General features: G+C 40.5%; 2 protein-coding genes across 2 annotated transcripts; one reads left to right on the forward strand and one right to left on the reverse strand.

The window, feature by feature from the left end:
• The first annotated feature begins 7,090 nt into the window (after nucleotides 1-7,090).
• Nucleotides 7,091-10,083, forward strand: LOC115928163 (putative nuclease HARBI1). Its single transcript, XM_030995028.1, has 3 exons — nucleotides 7,091-7,481; nucleotides 9,298-9,564; nucleotides 9,843-10,083. Exons 1-3 carry the CDS (start codon nucleotides 7,125-7,127, stop codon nucleotides 10,041-10,043), a joined length of 825 nt encoding a protein of 274 aa, XP_030850888.1. The 5' UTR covers nucleotides 7,091-7,124; the 3' UTR covers nucleotides 10,044-10,083.
• A 398-nt stretch (nucleotides 10,084-10,481) lies between these two features.
• LOC105440164 lies at nucleotides 10,482-14,489 on the reverse strand. Its single transcript, XM_030995029.1, has 4 exons — nucleotides 14,081-14,489; nucleotides 13,582-13,735; nucleotides 12,697-12,833; nucleotides 10,482-11,701 (listed from the first exon to the last, which is right to left on the reverse strand). Exons 1-4 carry the CDS (start codon nucleotides 14,189-14,191, stop codon nucleotides 11,420-11,422), a joined length of 684 nt encoding a protein of 227 aa, XP_030850889.1. The 5' UTR covers nucleotides 14,192-14,489; the 3' UTR covers nucleotides 10,482-11,419.
• Nucleotides 14,490-18,086: the final 3,597 nt, after the last annotated feature.

Raw genomic sequence — 18,086 nt, forward strand, 5'->3', positions numbered from 1 at the left:
GTCCATTTTCTTCTCTCTCGATCCCTCCCCCGATCATATCGGTATCGGTATCGGTTATCACGATATCAATCCCTATACTCTCCCCCACCAAAAATACCCTACGGGGTTTTTTCAAATTATATTCAAACATTTCCAAACTGCTCATAAAACAAACCAAATCTCGCCCGAGACATATACATGTGAAGCAACAATATTGCAACCAAGCGCGCGTACAGACAAAACAGACGACCACCAGTTCTCTTAATTTGCTGTGATCGCTATCGACTCTTTCTATGTTGAGTTCAGGGTAAATCTATACACCCAGTTCGCTTGTCTGCGCAAGATACCATCAGTACTCAAAAAATGTACACTGTAAGAATAACGAACACCGCACCCCAAAGGATAGCTTCCCCCTTTAAAACAGAGATGCAAAATACATAATGCCAAAAACCAACAAGAAAAAACGTCCAATACAGATTATCGTCTGAACATGTTCAAACATATCCATGAATACCTTTTCAAAGAAAAATCAAAAGAAGTAACACAGCACCAGCACAGCTGAGTGCTCTTTTGTTTGATTTCTTTCTAAAAGAAATAACCCTTAGACAAATTTGTAATTTATCCCTACCTGCATGGCTAAAGTGTAGGATGAATGACAACTAAACATACTTCGTATCCTCTATTAATTTAAATCCGTTCAGCAGGTCCGGCAAAAACATTTAAATATATATAACAATATATATATATATATATATTGTTATACCCAATGTCAGGTCAGATATAGTGTTTACCAAAGTGTAGGACGTTAGCAAAACTAACATCTGTATATGTGTAAATTATAAACTACACTCAATTGGTAGTCCTTTTGTTTCGTTTATCTTTTGAAACACAAATTCTGTGTACATACTGTATAACAATTTCATGTGCACAAAAATTCAGTGTACATGTATAACTCTAAGTAAAAACACTAGATGCAAAGACAGAAAATTCGCAGGGAATCACAAGTTTATATACAGTTCCAATTTTCAACAATTTCCAACCGGTTGTATTTATCCTTTAACTGTAAAGATAAGGATCCGACATGTTAATATTATAATAGTCATCAACAATTCTGAAGAGTGCATAATTCTGCACGAGCCAGAATTAAAGCACATGGGCACGCACCAATATAAATGGTTGACATTAAACATATAACATCAGTTGAAATAAGAGTCTCTTAGAATCTATATTAAGAGTCCAGATCAATTAAACTTAGCGTCCATTTAGTTTCGCGATCCATAGCCCAACTGTGACAGTCCCGCTCTCGACCAAACTGCAATCTTACTCGGCTATAAAGGTAAGTCAATGTAATCGTGAGTCGCGAACTTTCAACCAGTCCTGATCCAATATGCTACAATAAGCGACAATTTTAACAGCGTTGACAACATGCGAAGTCTATGTTCGAAGTAATTAGCACCCTTTCAATTGGTCCACATGAACAATGCGAGTTATCTTCTTGTTGGCAGCGTTCACCACAAGAAAATTCACTGGGGTTAGTTTTTTCTGCACAACAAACGGCCCAGTCCATCGTGGTGCTAGCTTAGCTGAGAAGTTCTTTTCCGCATTTGATAGAGGTTTAGTCTTCACCATGACTTGGCTTCCTTCAGTGATGCGGCACTCATCACGGCTCTGGTCGTAGTATTGTTTGGAGCTACTAACAGCGCGTCGACGATTGTGTGCGATTTCTTCTTGCGTAGGAATGTCTTTGTTTCCCTCAGTCTGCAGGCGGTTAGTCAAGGGAGAAGCCAAGCGCCGTCCAAACATAACTACTGATGGTTCTACACCAAGTGTGTCATGACTACTGCTGTTCAGGGCAAACGCGAGTTCAGCGAGATGAACATCCCACTGTCGATGGTCAGATCCGGTGTAAGCTTGAAGCATGGCCTTGATGTTACGATTCACCCTTTCGACCCAGTTCGTTTGGGGGTGATATGGCGTGATGAAGATCTGCTCAATCCCCCAATCTGTGCAGACAGCTCGCAGAACCTTCCCTCTGAATTGGGGGCCATTGTCCGAGAGCAGGGCTCCTGGAGGTCCATATCTGCAGAACAGCTCCCTCACTAGAGTGGTTGCAACCGACTGGCTGGTAGCTGACTTCAAAGGCAGAATCTCCACAAACTTTGAGAAATGGTCGACAGCCACCAGAATATACTCATGCCCAGCATACGACTTTGGCAAAGGCCCCATGAGATCTACACCAACCTTTTCCCAAGGCCTCGTAGAGGTACTAGACAACATCTTCCCTTGACGTCTCTGGTAAGAAGGTTTTGTTTGAAGACAAACATTACAACTGCGAATAAAGCTTCTTACAGACCGCGACATACCACTCCACCAGAGACCCATCGACTTCAACCTTTGAAGTGTCTTCTTTCTCCCAAGATGCCCAGCTATTGGCTTGCAATGACACTCAACTAACACTGCATTCTGAAGTGCCTTGGGGATAACTACACATTCATTCTTATACAACACCATTCCCTTCAAACTGAAATCTGAAAACCTCTGAACAGGACCTTGATCCTCCCCACCACCATTCTTTTGCTTTTCAAGGATCTGAATGATTGGCAAAAGATCTGGGTCACTCTGTTGTGCCCTCAGGACAGAATCCTTTGTCAAATCCAAAGGAAGAACGACTTCATCCGTGGCCTCTGACTTGCCAACACAAGATGGGCAAGAGTATTTGTCCACCTCCTCCGCCTCTTGAGAACCAATATGGACACAAACCTGGTGATACCACTTATCACAATCATCACATTGTACCCAACTAACCGACTCATCATCCGGGGAAATGCAATCACTGGCTGCACATAAGTCCTTTTCATGTCCGTCACAGACTCGATCCGACAAAACCCTGTTTACAACTCCCACCAAAGGGGCAACACCTTTCTCAGGAATCCTAGATAGTGCGTCCGGGACATGATGTTGCTTTCCAGGCCTGTATATCACCTGAAACCGAAAATCCTGAAGCCTCAGAATCCAACGAGCAAGTCGCCCATTTTGCTTCTTCTTCCGAAATAACCAGCAAAGTGCCTGGTGGTCCGTTATTACACGACACTCTCTACCTTCCAGATATGGCCGCCATTTCTCTAGGGCCCATACTACAGCCAAACACTCCTTCTCAGTAGTACTATAATTCCTTTCTGCAGCAGACAAAGACCGACTCGCATAGGCGATAGTTCTCGTCCCAGACGGTTGCTGCTGGATCAGGACTGCACCGACCCCAACATTGCTGGCATCTGTGTGTACAGCAAACCTGGATTCTTCATCAGGGTAGCCTAGTATTGGCTCAGTGAGGAGGCTCTCCTTCAAGGCCTGAAAAGCACGAGTGCAGTCAGCAGTCCAATTCCAGGGAACACCTTTCTTCTTCAATCCATGAAGAGGTGCAGCAACCTCTGAGAAGCTAGGAATGAATTTCTGATACCATCCGGCCATCCCAAGGAACCTCTCTAATTCCTTGATCGACCTAGGTTGGGGATAGTTAACAATGGTAGACACCTTCTCGGGGTCCATCTTGAGTCCATTTGAGCTGACAACATGGCCAAGATATTTCATTTCTTGGCAGGCAAACTGACATTTCTCAGTATTTACGGTCAGACCCGCTTGTCGTAAGCAACAAAAGATCTCCTGGAGATCAGAGATGTGCTGCTCAATATCCGGAGAGAAACACACAATGTCGTCCAAGTAGACATAGCAATTTCGCCCTATCAGGCCATCAAGCACCTTGGACATCAACCGTTGGAAACTGGCAGGACCATTTACCACACTAAAAGGAAGGACCTTGAAGTGGAATAGACCCCTATGACAAACAAAAGCAGTCTTCTCCTCATCCTCATCTGCAACACCCATCTGCCAGTATCCACTGCGCAGATCTAATGACGAGAAAACCGAGGCACCATGCAGAGAGCTCAAAATGTCATCCACTGTAGGCATGGGGAAGGCATCAATCTTTGTAATTGTATTCAATTTTCGGTAATCGACACACATCCTGTACTTCCCGTTCTTCTTAGGGACCATCACTACAGGAGCGGCCCAAGGTGAATCTGAAGGCTCAATCTTCCCCATGTCCAGAAGCTTATCCAACTCTTCATCAAGAGCTTGTCTTTTCTCAGGACTCACCTTGTACGGGTGAGAGCGGATGGGAGAAGCCCCTCCTACATCAATTCTATGAATAGCCATGTTCGTATGACCAGGTACCTCACTAAACACATCTGGGAAGTCTTGAAAAACCTGATCTAATTTCTGTCTATCTGCTTCAGTTAGATCAAGTTTCTTCATCTCATCCTCAGCTTGGAGATGAACATCGACTTCTTCTTCAACATGTGACATCTCCTGCCCTCCATTCAACGAGAACTTAACTGGCCGCTCATTGGCCCCATTGCTACTTGTGCTATAACTACGACTGCCAAAATCTATGATAAGTTTCACCTTTTCAGCAAAGTCAGCACCAAGGAGGACAGGTACTGGGAGCCTACCAACCACATGAAAGACCTCAGTCGCAGTGCTGCCTCCTAGACCCACTTGCAGGGATGCTAAACCATCAGGCACTAAGGCGGTTTCATTGATCATGCCTAACACCCCTTCAGTTTCACGAGTAACCTCTACCCCTAACTCCTTACACAATTCAAAAGTGACCAGGGAAACCTCTGACCCCGAGTCCAGCAGGGCTTGGGTCTTCACCACTCTGTCATCTATACCCTGAACAACAACATCTGCAATTGTAGCATCACCCCTATCCTTTGCAATGAAATTGCACCTTGGTGACGGTTCTCGAGTAAAGCCCTGTGGAGGTCCTCCCTGGAAACCCGACCCTGTGGCCCCCGGAGGTACCGGACAGTTGGCAATTCTGTGCCCGAGCTGGCCACACCGGTAGCAGGCAGCATTAAAGGATCTACGTCCCGTGGGGTTACTGCCTGCACCTGTCCGTCGTGGAGTGGAGGGATCACTCCCTGGGGTTGTGTTACCCGCATTCGCCCCCCTCTGGATTACTAATTCGTCCGCCTTGCGCGCAACTACCATGAGAGATGTGGCTTGTAGCTCCCTTAGCTTTAACCTCAATACTTCATCGGGTACTCTCTCTAAGAATTGGTCAATCATGACCAGATTGAGCCCTTTAGAGACTTCAGGCATCTCTACTGCCTCCTGGGGTATCTCAACCCACTTAAAAAAATAACCTTGTAAATGACTAGCGAATTCTTCATAACTTTCATTGGTCTTCTTATGTTCTTTTTTGAACTTTATTCTGTATGCCTCCGGAGTGAGGTGGTACCTTCTCTTTATGGCCAGGACAACATCATCATAGTTGTTTTGTTCTCTAGTACTCAGGGCGTGGAATGCCTGCTGAGCTCTTCCAGTAAGATATGGTTCTAACAGCCGAGGCCATTCACTCTTTGGCTTGTTTGCTGCCAGGGCTAGTCGCTCAAAAGTGCTAAGGTAGCACACCATATCATCATCGTTACTTAGCTGATGTAATCCCTTTAACGGAGGACCAGTTTGTGCAGAGCTACCGATTGCAGCAGACAGTAAGGATTTGCATAGTTTCTCAGTCTCATGATGATGAGAATCTTCAAGGTGCTTCATGACCCGCAAAAGGTCATCCACACCCACACCTGTATTTTTTGGTTCATCCTCTACCAGCTTAGGCAAATCACATAAACATGAGATCCGCTCTTGCTTGGTCTTTACAGCATTGGTATCAATATGATTCAATTCACACAAGTGTGCTATGTGCTCAGCTGTAAATCTGCCGAGATATGCTGATCGGTCTGTCATGGTTAATTTTATCTTTTATTGAGCACTGAATATTATACTAGACTAGTCTAGATCTAGTTTAAATTTAATTTAGTGACCTATTGAACGTGTGTGTTTTAGTGTATGGTGTATGGTTAGTGAGAGTGGTCTAGACTTCTAAATCTACTATTTTAATCAAACTTTTATTTATTTAATTTTAGTCTAGTCTAGCCTAGACCCTATGTATTTATTTATTTTTTCTATTTCATTTTTAATGTTACTTCAATACTAGACTACTTGTTTAATAGCTACCTTAACTTTGATTAGTCTATCTGTAGAGTCTAGACCTAGATCTAGACCCTAGATCTACTGCTAAATCAACAAGCACTAGTAGGCCTATAGGCCTGCACAATAAGTGGGGCAACAGTCACACACTGCATGAAACAACCGTGTCAATTAATTTCTCACCCAATCCTTAGATTTCCAAAAAAGCCATAGCACAAAGAATCCCTGCCGATTACGCCAGTATAAGGGGGTTCACTATGTACAGACAGGAAGGATTAGATCTCAGACAGGAATTGGGTTAAAACACCTTTAAATAGGCGACAACGGCCTTAGAAACAACAATCGGAATCTTACAGACAATCGTCCATTTTCTTCTCTCTCGATCCCTCCCCCGATCATATCGGTATCGGTATCGGTTATCACGATATCAATCCCTATAATATTGTGATAGGCCTAGACCCTATCTGATATTATTGAATCTATGCTTTGCTGGAGTAGAAAAGTCTAATAGGCTAGGCCTAGAACTTGTACTACTAGTAGACTCTACTACTTACTATAGGCCTAGAAAATTCTACTAGGGTCTAGTAAATCATGCATCCCAGCCAGATCCCACTCCAGCAAAGCATAGATAGAGAGTCAATGGCAATGGCATGCTAATCATCCCGGCCCAGCTACCAAGGATTCATATTTATCTTGTTCAAATTTCAATCAAACAGTTAACTCACTTGAAAGGTTTGTTCTTGAACGTGTCATGAAGAAACAAAATGACGTTGAAATACTTATATTTCGCACGATTAGAAACAGGGGGGTTGTTGTATCCAGGCCATGTCCATGTTAAATGGCGAATCCGATCCGGTATTGTATTAATGGCAAGGTGTGGGTCCCGTATTATAAAGCAGTTACCGTAGCGGTAAGTGCTCATTTGAGCGGTAAGTCTCAAAAGCAGCGGTAACTTTAAGATAAACGGTAAATATCCGTTGCATAAAAACTTACCGCTGGACTTGAGCGGTAAGTCTATAAAGATCAGCGGTAAGTCTATAAAAATCAGCGGTAACATTACCGCTACCCTCTGAGCTTGCGGTAACACTACCGTAACTATGGCTGCCATACTGGCTGTGTTCCGACGACGTGAATTCGAAAGAGCGAGGAGGAGGGAGCGAATCTTCAGAGATCGCAGCCAGCCGTTGGAGTTGGGGGATGGTGACATTTTCCGGAAGTACCGGTTTACTAGGGATGGTTGTATGCATGTTATCAATTTGATTCGGCCCCTGTTGCAGCACGACACCCAACGGAATCAGGCACTTCCCCCAGAGCTGCAAGTTTTCATAGCTTTGAATTTTTATGCAACGGGGGCAGTGCTTGATTCCACGGCCACGATTCATGGCATCACCCGCTCAACAGCATCCAGGGTAATTCACCGTGTGTCAGTGACCCTCGGCACACTGAAACATGAGGTAAGTCAATACATTTTTCTTTAATAAAGCAAAGAGAAGACAAAAATACAGTCTGTCTAAAATTTGTATTTTGAATTTTCAATCAGCAAATTAATAAGACTAAGAGGATGAAAAATAACTCTATTTTTGTCATGCATGACATGCATATACTAAAAATACTATGCATTTTATAATGAACACATGGAAGACCTATTTCAGATAAATTTATATGTTTAATTAATCTTAGACGACCAAGCAATGACATGACATAGGTCTATGCAGCGGTCTGACAATTTAGTGGTTGCCATGGGACAGAGCCCGCGACTGTGGCGGCCGGGCGGGAGGCTGGGGCAGCGCTGGCGCGGTCGGTTAGTTGGCCGAGCCTCGCTGCCTGTCTACTACTGTCACTGCAGTCTCTGTGTAGTAGTCTGTAGACCTATAGTATAGTATCATTTTATTAGTGGTCATATAATCAAACAATAGCTACGTCTAATAAAGAATTCATAATAATAAAGACATCTTTATCCAAACTTCCTTCCCCAAGTTAGCGAGAGTGCAAGTGCTAGATGCTAGCGCTAGCGCTAGTATAATTACTATTTTGCACGTAGTCCTAGGTATATTGATTTGTGTAGAGTCGCCCATAAATTGGCGTGATATGATGCGAGCTTGATTGTATGAATCGTGTACCTATGACCCTTCATATAGGTATATATGTCAAAACAAATTTCTTACTGAATGATGATTGCATGATGAATGACTGTCATGACGAAAACAGCACCCTTTCTAATGCACAAAACGAGGAGTCTCTCATCACATTCACATGACCAGAGGCAGAGGCAAATGTTGCATGCACACATAATACGTACTCTAAATTGAAACAGCTGAGCCCAGAGTATGGAAAGCTATATGCCAATCGATAGATATTTTAACGTCTTCAATTTCCAATTTCATCATTTCCTCTTTTTGCACAGATATCAAATAGACTTAATGATAAATTTATATGCGCATACACAGCAGTAAAAAATACAACATAATTAAACTACCGTCACAAAAAAAAAACTCACAACAAAATGGTTTTAAAAAAATATAGTAAAACAATACTGCTATATATAATAAAGAAAATGATAATAATAATGATTGATGAAAAGACCAAAAAAAAACAAAAACACAACTGTCATGATTATATTAAGAGGAAGAACGTAGATTCAAACAAGATTCTCCCCGTAGAAGCATAAACTAATAAGTAAATAATAAATAACAGGAGAAAAGAGAGAGAGAGAGAGAGAGAGCTATATAGAGGCCCGGGAAGAGAGAGACGAGGGGTATAGAAAGAAAAGAGATCAGTTTTTAAGAATAGATAGTTATAGGAATAGTTAGTTGCATCACCATTAATAGCATAACTATGAATATGTTCATGAATTCGAGTACAGCCAAAGAAAACTTGCACTCTCTCTCATAATTTTTTTTTTAATCACTTCACAAACTTCTTCAGATATTTCACATACTTTTCTCAACACTTGATTGAAAGAAAGAAAGTTCATGTCCAATTCTCTGAATATTAAATGTATTCGTAGGAGATAAATATTTATTCATATAATTTACAATGTGATAAAGATTACATTTCTTGATATAACATCGTTTCTGTCTATAATAATAAATACTGGTGAATTTCAGCATAGCTGTATAAATATAATGACGATGAATAAAATATACGTCAAATTACATTTCAAAAGTTTGCACATGAATTAGACTTGTATTGTATACATAACATATGAAGATCTGCAACATGGAATTATTGATTTTTGTTTTCTTTCTGCATCTCCAATTCACACTTCAGATAATCAAGTTTCCAACGACAATGGAAGAAGTCAACAGAGCCCAAGTGGATTTCTTCAACATATCAGGCTTTCCCCAGGTCATAGGAGTGGTCGACGGAACACACATTAGACTAAATGGAGCTCCCTTGGGCCCTGGTGAGCACGTCTATATGAACAGAAAAGGATATTACTCCATCAACACCCAAATAATTTGTGATACCAATTACAAGATCATAAACATTTTGGCACGCTGGCCAGGCAGCACTCACGACAGCAGGATATTTCAGGTAAATCCATAATATTTTGATTCTAAAATTTCCAATGTAACCCACTTTTGTTTTTAATGCCTCCATGAAAACATATATTGACATACATGTAAATCATTGAAATTGATGTCAAATGTTTGTTACAAATGCTACAAAATAATTGTGAAGCTAAGATCTTACAATTTTTAATAATTTTTCAAAATGTGTATATGCAAGAGAATGCAATAAATATCAAAGGTCAAGGGGCACCTATTCTACCATATTATGTTCATTCTTATAATGATTCTTCCTTTATACAGAACAGCAGAGTTGGACAGACTTTTGAAGATCTACAACAGCATGGTCTACTTCTTGGAGATTCGGGTTACGCTTTAAGACCATACCTGATGACACCAGTGCTAAATACAAGGACTCCTGCAGAACAGGCTTACAATAGGTATGTACTACAAGAAACATTTCAATGCATATTTGTATCTACAATTAAAAAAGAAAGTGAATGAATGTATGCCATTTTAGACATCAAAGCAATACCATGATGTCAATTTGCCAATCACATCTCTTAATTAGCAGGATGAGTGTTCATGAATACCATTTGGCCCAGAAGAGCTACAGGTAAAAAAGAAAATTACTCATATATGTGACTTACTTCCTTTTGACAATGTATAGGTTAGATGTATAGCACTGTAGTTAGATGTACATGTATTTTCATAGTCTAATAGACTTCCCAATAATTCATTGTTTTTAATTTGTTATACTTCAATTCCTTTACTCTGCAGAGCACATGCTACCACGAGAGTGAGAATCGAACAAGTCAACGGCCAACTAAAGCACAAATTCAGGTGCTTACTGAATGGTATGCAAATGGCACCCAGAAGAGCGTGCAAGATCATCACTGCATGCGCCGTATTGCACAATGTGGCTAAAGATTTGAAGCAGCCTGATGAAGTAGACTTTGGTATTGAACAACATGAACACGAACCAGACAGGGACGACCACATTGTAGACAACGGCTTAGCCATCAGAAACACTATTATTGCCAATTATTTCCACTAGATTTTTATGATGAAGACTTCTATATACTGTAACCAAGAATCTTTTTCAACATTCACTGTCACTGACCTTATTGTTTATCTATATTTTATATCATTCAAACATACTTATTTTTAGGGTGGACTTCCCCTGCTTTAAAACACCATTTTGGGTCATCTATAAGTTGACACATTAATTCTTTTTATTACTGCACTATTTAGTTGTGACAATATTGTTGAAGTATACTTGTACTATATAACTCAAGTGGTAGTAATCTTCTGTTTGCATTGAGAATCTTAATCAATTCAGTACTGCATTCAACCGGGGGGGGGGGGGGGGGATTAATTGCTAAGGTAGCACCAAGCCAAAATTCAAATTTCACGGAATCGCCGGGCTAGGGCATGTTCTGCTGACCTGCCAATAGTCATATTGTTTTATAAATTTGTATATGAATGTGACATCATATTCAAGGCCCTCTTTCAATGAAGTGTGTAAGATATCCTTAAGATTGGCCTCATAACATTGTTATCTTTAGATGCAGTTAATTTACAGTATAATATATGGGAAGAGTTTATCTCCTGAATTTGTTATTTGTTCTATTCAGAAGCAGGCCACATATTTAATCCAAACCTGACTGGGGGGGGGGGGGGGGGGGAGTCCCGTGGAACGCTCATGCATAGTCAATTCATTTTTAATAACGACATATTCATATTAGATTTCTGGGAAACCTAATTTCCTTAGTTCCAAAATGCACAATGATATAATCTTTTTGAATACTGAAAGGTAAAGTTATCATGAATAAGAACAAAATTAACATGGAATTTGCAAAACAAACAAAGTAACAATTTTAAACCTCTTTTTGATTAAAGACAAATAATTCAAAAACGTGAAGCGCACGCTTCATGACTAATAACTTTTCCTCCTCTATCTCCAAAAGTCTCTCTTCATAACAGCTGATTGGCTTTTTGGTGTCTTTGGCCGTGCTATCCCCTACTAGAACAGGCTGGTCTATTGGTGGTCCGGCACTGCTGGCTGCACTAGTACTGGTCTGTGGGTCCCGGGCCGGCACAGATATGCCACCCACCATGGTGTTAACCATCATGGCCACAGCCATGGCATTTTCTGCTGTCTGTATGCATATAACAATAAAGATTGCCTTGATTGAGTTTTAAAGAACTATAGAACCATACTGTCTAAATGTTGTTATTATTATTTTATTTATTAAAATTCTGTGATAAAGAGAGAACAATGTCAGTAAGGGTTTTATCTAATCATCAATATGTTTGAAAAAAAGGTTTAAAACACCCCCGGCCCCCCCACTCAGGTTTCAAAATGACCGCATGCGTGTTGCCAAAATGTCCTTTTCGTAACAAAAGAAAAAGGTCGAGCCGTATTGACTTTACACACCGGACTTTTGCTGAAAAGGGGGGGTGCGGAAAAAGGCTCGTATACAAAAGAAAAAGGTCGAGCCGTATTGACTTTGCACACCGGACTTTTGCTGAAAAGGGGGGGTCGGTTGGAACACGCATATGCGTACCCTAAATAACACTGAGTGGGGGGCCGGGAAAACACCCCCCTAAAAAAAATATTTAAAAAATGTAAGAAAAAAAAATTGTTGTACCGTACACCTTCAGTGAGGATTTTGTTTTTGTTAAACAAAAAAATTACCATATACCCGTATTGAAAATGCCTCACATAAAAATACATGCCACATTTGAATCTCATGTTCAATGGGATAAATTTTTCAAATAGAGTTAGGGGGGTAGGGTGGTCAACATAACATTGACACTTTGAAGGTCGTCAACTAAATTAAGTAATATAGTGGTAAGCATTTCAATACCATCTACAATTCAAGATAAACCCTGATTAGGCCTGGGTATTTTTGAAGTTCTCAGAGTTAGGGAAAGGGCTCCCCCGCCCCCTTCCCTGAGATTTCGGCCAGCGATGCAGACATATCGTGCAAAGTGTTGAGGAGGGGGGTGGGGGTACTTGTTTCCCCCCCCCCCCCCTTGGCTCAGTTAGGGTTAAACCAAAGATGTACATATTCACAAGTCATGTATATTTTTATGTTTGTTTGTACTCTCATACCCAGAGAGGGGGTCAATCAAATTCTACAAATTTTACCTGTGACATTTGGCTCGAAGGGAGAGCTAGGTATCCAGCCTCCTCTTCTGGCCCCAGAATGCCCTCCACACTCTCCTCCACCATTGCCTCCAGTACTGCCTCGTGCTTCTCATTATATTCCACTGGTGGTCCACCTCCTAATGATCCAAAGTCAAAGAAATAAATGTTAACTTCTTACCATAAATTTTACGAAATGTTAAAATCGATCGTACAGTTAAAGAGAGATCTTGGATTAGGTCGTGATGGTTAATAATCTACACCAAATAAGTGTAAGTTGTGATTTGCGGTTTAGTGGTGGTTATTTTACCCGACTGCTAAAAAAGCACAAGTGCTTATTAGTAACCGACGACTTTAGGTCCTATCTAAGGGACCTTGGTAATGAGGAATAATGCCTTAATACCAAAGGACACGAGTGCATCGACGACATGGTTTCGAACCTAGGTCGTCGGATTATGAGACCACCAATCTACCAACCAAGTCTCCTGATAATAATAAACCCCTTTACTAATTCAATACTCTTCTTGACATGCTACTCTAGAGTATGCAAAACATGCTATCTTTTTAAAGAGAAATAAAAATAAAAAAAGCCTAGCATTCAAACACTAGGCTGTTGTCCTAAGTCATGAATGTTGATATGATATATTAAAGATAATTTTTTAATGCATGTACAATTTATGATGACCTATGGTGGTACAGTAGATACTAATAGCAGATGGAATCCCACCATTTTAAAAACTTGTTTTTTTATTGCACAAATGCTTTCTTACTTTTTAACTTTTCCAAAGCACAGGTAACTATTGGTGATAAATTACATGTGGTAGGAGTATACAAGAAAGGTACCTTTTACAGTTTTATCCGTTACACAATAAAGACAGCTTAATTTACCTGTCTTGTTCTTTGCGTCCCGGTACTTTCGGGCCTTTGCCGCCATTTCGTTCCAGGTAAGACGCAAGTCCTTTACTGTTCTACCTGGTTGGAGTCCCTGGGCCTCTAGGGATACGAGCCCTAGGGCCCATGCATCCTCTTTTCGTTTTTTGATCTACAAAAATTCAAGAACAAAAAGTACAATGTAAATTGGAACCTACTCAAGTTCTCTTTAATTATATGCAATAGATGATTAACATATTAATTCATCCTTACTTATTTTGAAAGAATACTCTCATATGGTAGCATCCAACTGTCTCCAAAGACAGTGGACTGCATTCTGTCTTGGGCATCAGAAAAAATGAAAACCAAAACATCATTTTCGGTATACTTATTAGAAGAAAAGTTGAAAGAAGGAAAAATTAAAATAAGTTAGATAAAGAGACTCTTTATTCAAATTCGAAATCATAGTTATGTCCTGGAAATTTTAATAAATAGATCTGCATTGGATTTTACAAACCTTTTCCACACAGTTCCCCGCTTTGCCGAACAAAGCTTGGCGGTTCTTTTTTACGTAGTCTGCCAGGCAGCGGACATCCCGACCTGTCAAATTCGGCCTGCGTTTCACCATTTCCTAGAATGAAGAAACAAAATTAAAAAACTAATGAGAAGCCAGAAAGATTGTTTAAAATGAGTTCTGTTAAATCAAATTTGACGGTATCAAACCCTTTTAAACACAAGATTGTTGTTCGGTTTTGTTACTCGATCAGTATAGGGCCTCGATCTATAGACTCATGCAGTACATCTCAATATTTCTACTAGTATAGGTCCAAAACCTGCCAATTAAATTACCACTATTTAACTTTTAAATATAGACTAGACTCTACATGTAGTTAATGCATTTTACAATATATTATTATTATTATTATTATTATTATCAATAACTATTATTATTATTTATCAATTGAAAAATAAATTAAAGTTTAAGGAGTTTGCTTAGACTAGACCACTCAATACTCACAATAGACAAATACTAGGGCCTATAATACTAATAATAGTAAAAGATTTACTTTTTCAACCAATGTAGATCTATGTATGAGTAAAAGCTAGTCTATGCTATAGTTTACTACTTAATCATGTTAATATTATTGGGTTCTGTAAATCTACACTCGGTTTATAGACCTTACTCAGTCCGACTCTTGAGTCTGAGAAATAAAAACACCCCCCCCCCCGCAAACTTACATTAGGGAGGGCTTTTCCAACTCCCTGCTTACATGTAGTCGATCTAGATTATAGTTTATACAGCTCAGTATATCGTTATATTTCATGCCCCTGTTAATCGCCGGCCCAATAGCCGGCCCAATTATCCCTCAGCTCTCACACTGGGCATGCACACACTGTGACACTAGACATATAGTCTAGGGTCTATACTATTTTAAATAGTATCTGATTATAGATCTACTACTAGTCTGAAGCTGAATAAAGTTGAAATTCTAATTGAGAGTCTATATAATTATAGACTAGAAATTTGAATGAAGTTGAAATTCTAATCGACTTGTCTTATCGAGAGTCTTAATTTTATCTAGATATTCTAATTGAGAGTCTAGTATTTTACATTTTTAGAATGATATTATGAGGTAATTGCAAGTTGTTTACCCTTAAACAACTTTAAATCATCGGGTATTGTAGATAAACGAATGTTCAAAACACCACCCACTCTAGTCATGCTAGTAGTCGAATGTCAGATTATGCTACCCAGCTCCTCCGGGGAGCTCAGTACTCTAGTCCCCGCTGGCTTCTGAAAGCACGTACGGCTGCGGAGACTGACGTAAACATTAAAATTAAACCCGAGTACGATGGCAAATACTGTCTGAGTAAAGGTTGCAAGTTTATTGCCAGTAATAATACATTTATCAATATGTATAGCAGAATGAATATGCTCTTTCGATTAACACATGAAAATGATTAAAGTCAAGAAATACGTACGATTGACGATAATTGTAGAGTAGCAGCAGCCGTCTTCGGTGTTTATCTCAGTGGCTATATCTAGCAGACGACGTGAATTGCGCATGCGCTAAAATTTCTGGCTCGTCCAAGAAGACCATTCGCGGGTTTTTCTTATATTAGTTAATATCGGTTTTATGCAACGGATATTAAGCTCCGATGGTAGTTACCATCAATGGTAACTACCATAATAGTATCTCGGGGAGTTACTATTATGGTAAGTCAAAAGTTTTATAATACGGGGCCCTGGTGTAAACACGCGCACGCGCATGCAGTGCTCAGAAACCCGGAAGTGAAACTCGGTACAGATTCCGTGTTACAGAAATATGTAGAATCAACGAGGTTTTACTACTAGTATTTGTATATTCATAACGTGGAACTTTCCATATCTCCAGGATCGCTATTCATAACAGGTGACAGGTGAGTAATGAGTAGCCAGGGGCGGTGGGGCGGTCGTCCCCCCCCCCCCCCAAAAAAAAAAATATATAAAAAACGCCGGCCCCCAAAAAAAACAAAAGGGAAAGAGAGAGAAGAAAAGAATAGAAAGAGTAAGAGGACGTATAGGAAGAAAAAGGAGCACATATATTATATAGAAACCTTTTTTTTAATTAGTAATGAAACGTCAAAGCTTCCGCGCTTTTCGCGGGAGGTGGGGGGGGGGGACTGAATTCAGAAAAGCATTAAGAGACGAGAACGGTACAACAAATCGTCTTGTTTCTCTAATAATTTAATGTCGAAGCTCCTCCGGCACCCCCCCCCCCCCCACCCCCCAGGGCCGGAGCGCGCTTCGCGTGCTCACTATACCGGCCGCCTTCACTATCGCTATTCATAATACTCGCTATTCATGATAGGAGTCGATCGAGGGGCGATCGCTATTCATAATACGATATTCATAATATATAGGAGCAGAGCTAGGGTCGCTATAGTCAATAACACGAGGAGAGGGTCGCTATTCATAATACGAAACGAGGGTCGTTATTGATTAAATAGGCATAAGCAATGAACAAAATGCTAATTAATAATCAACAAAGGGAAATATTGGGAAATATTGGAAGGAGTACACCCTGATGCTTACGGCGTAGCTGTTGGGGGGGGGGGGGGTGGGGGGCGACACATGGACCTGAATATTTGTCTTTTTTTAAGTAGGTTTATTTTACCTAGTATCTCCTGCGCATGGTGACGGAAAAAAAGAAACCTATGAAACATAATACACATCCCAGATAGCAAAATGTTGTGGGGCCCATCTGGGTTTGGTTACAGCTGGGCCGGTATATGGGGCCCAGATGGGTCAGCCCATCTGGGGCCCACTTGGCCCACGTGGCAGGCGCGGATCCAGGGGGGGGCCGAGCGGGCCTTGCCCCCCCCCCGCAAAAAAAAAAAAGAGAGAGAAGAAAGGAAAAGAAGGGAAAGGGAAAGAGGAGAGAAAGGGAAAGAAAGAAGAGGAAGAAGAAAAGAAAAGAAGAGGAAGAAGAAAAGAAAAGGGGGAAGAAGGAGATCGGGGGGCCGAAAGGGCCTTGCCTCCCAGGCTGTTGACCCCCCCCCCCCCCCCCCCATCAAAAAAATAAGAGAGAAGGAAGGAAAGGGAAAGACAAAAGGAAAAGAGGAGATACGGGCGTACTGATAGGGGGGGGGGGGCTTGGGAGAAATCAAATTCAAACGTGGTTTATTTCTAATTCCACAATGGTGGACTACAAATAATGCTGAAATGACATCATTTCCGAGATTTGTCCTCACTTTTTAGTAAATTATACGTTTGTATGTGTTTGTTGGAAAATGACAAATTCCTAAATTTGCAGCAAGGCAAGAAATATGATTCTTGAGATTGTGTAATATAGGTTTTTCTGAAAAGCAGGGGTGGTATTCTGAACATTGTTGTAAGTTTTGTGTTATCTTTTGTTGTATCTTCCAGAGATAACACAGCGCTAATATTGTTGTAAGTTGGTATTCTGAACATTGTTTTATCCCTGTGTTATCTCTTGAAGGACCGCCTCTATCTTATCTTTGACCATTGATGACACGCCCATTTTTATGGACCCTACCAATCAAAATCTATTTTATATAAGCATGATAAGTAGATCAACCAATAGGAATACTTTATGCCATATCTGAAGATGCGCCTAGCGCATACTAATCTTGGGCGTAATTAGTTATTTGAGCACTTATTACGCGCGTCATCATTATGCGCTGTTGAATGTGGATCATGAAGACAAATCACGCTTTCACTATATTGGTTAAGATGAGAGCATTAAAATAGTCCTATCCTAGCATGTAATATCTTAGAAAGTTCTCATCTGTGATGTTTCCGGTCAACACACAATCTTCTTCTAACTCGTCTATTGGCACGAAGTTGGTTCTGGGCAAAAAATATTGCCGCCATTATATCACCACGAAAGATACAACAACCCCCTACCTGTTGTAAATATTGTTGTAAATACCATGCAAGATAAGATAAGATAAAAGATACAACAACTTTCAGAATACCAATTATCTCGACATATTATCATCCGTGCGCATATGCAAAT

This window comes from Strongylocentrotus purpuratus, unplaced genomic scaffold (assembly GCF_000002235.5).
Source record: "Strongylocentrotus purpuratus isolate Spur 01 unplaced genomic scaffold, Spur_5.0 spur5_scaffold_21, whole genome shotgun sequence".
NCBI lineage: Eukaryota > Metazoa > Echinodermata > Echinoidea > Camarodonta > Strongylocentrotidae > Strongylocentrotus > Strongylocentrotus purpuratus.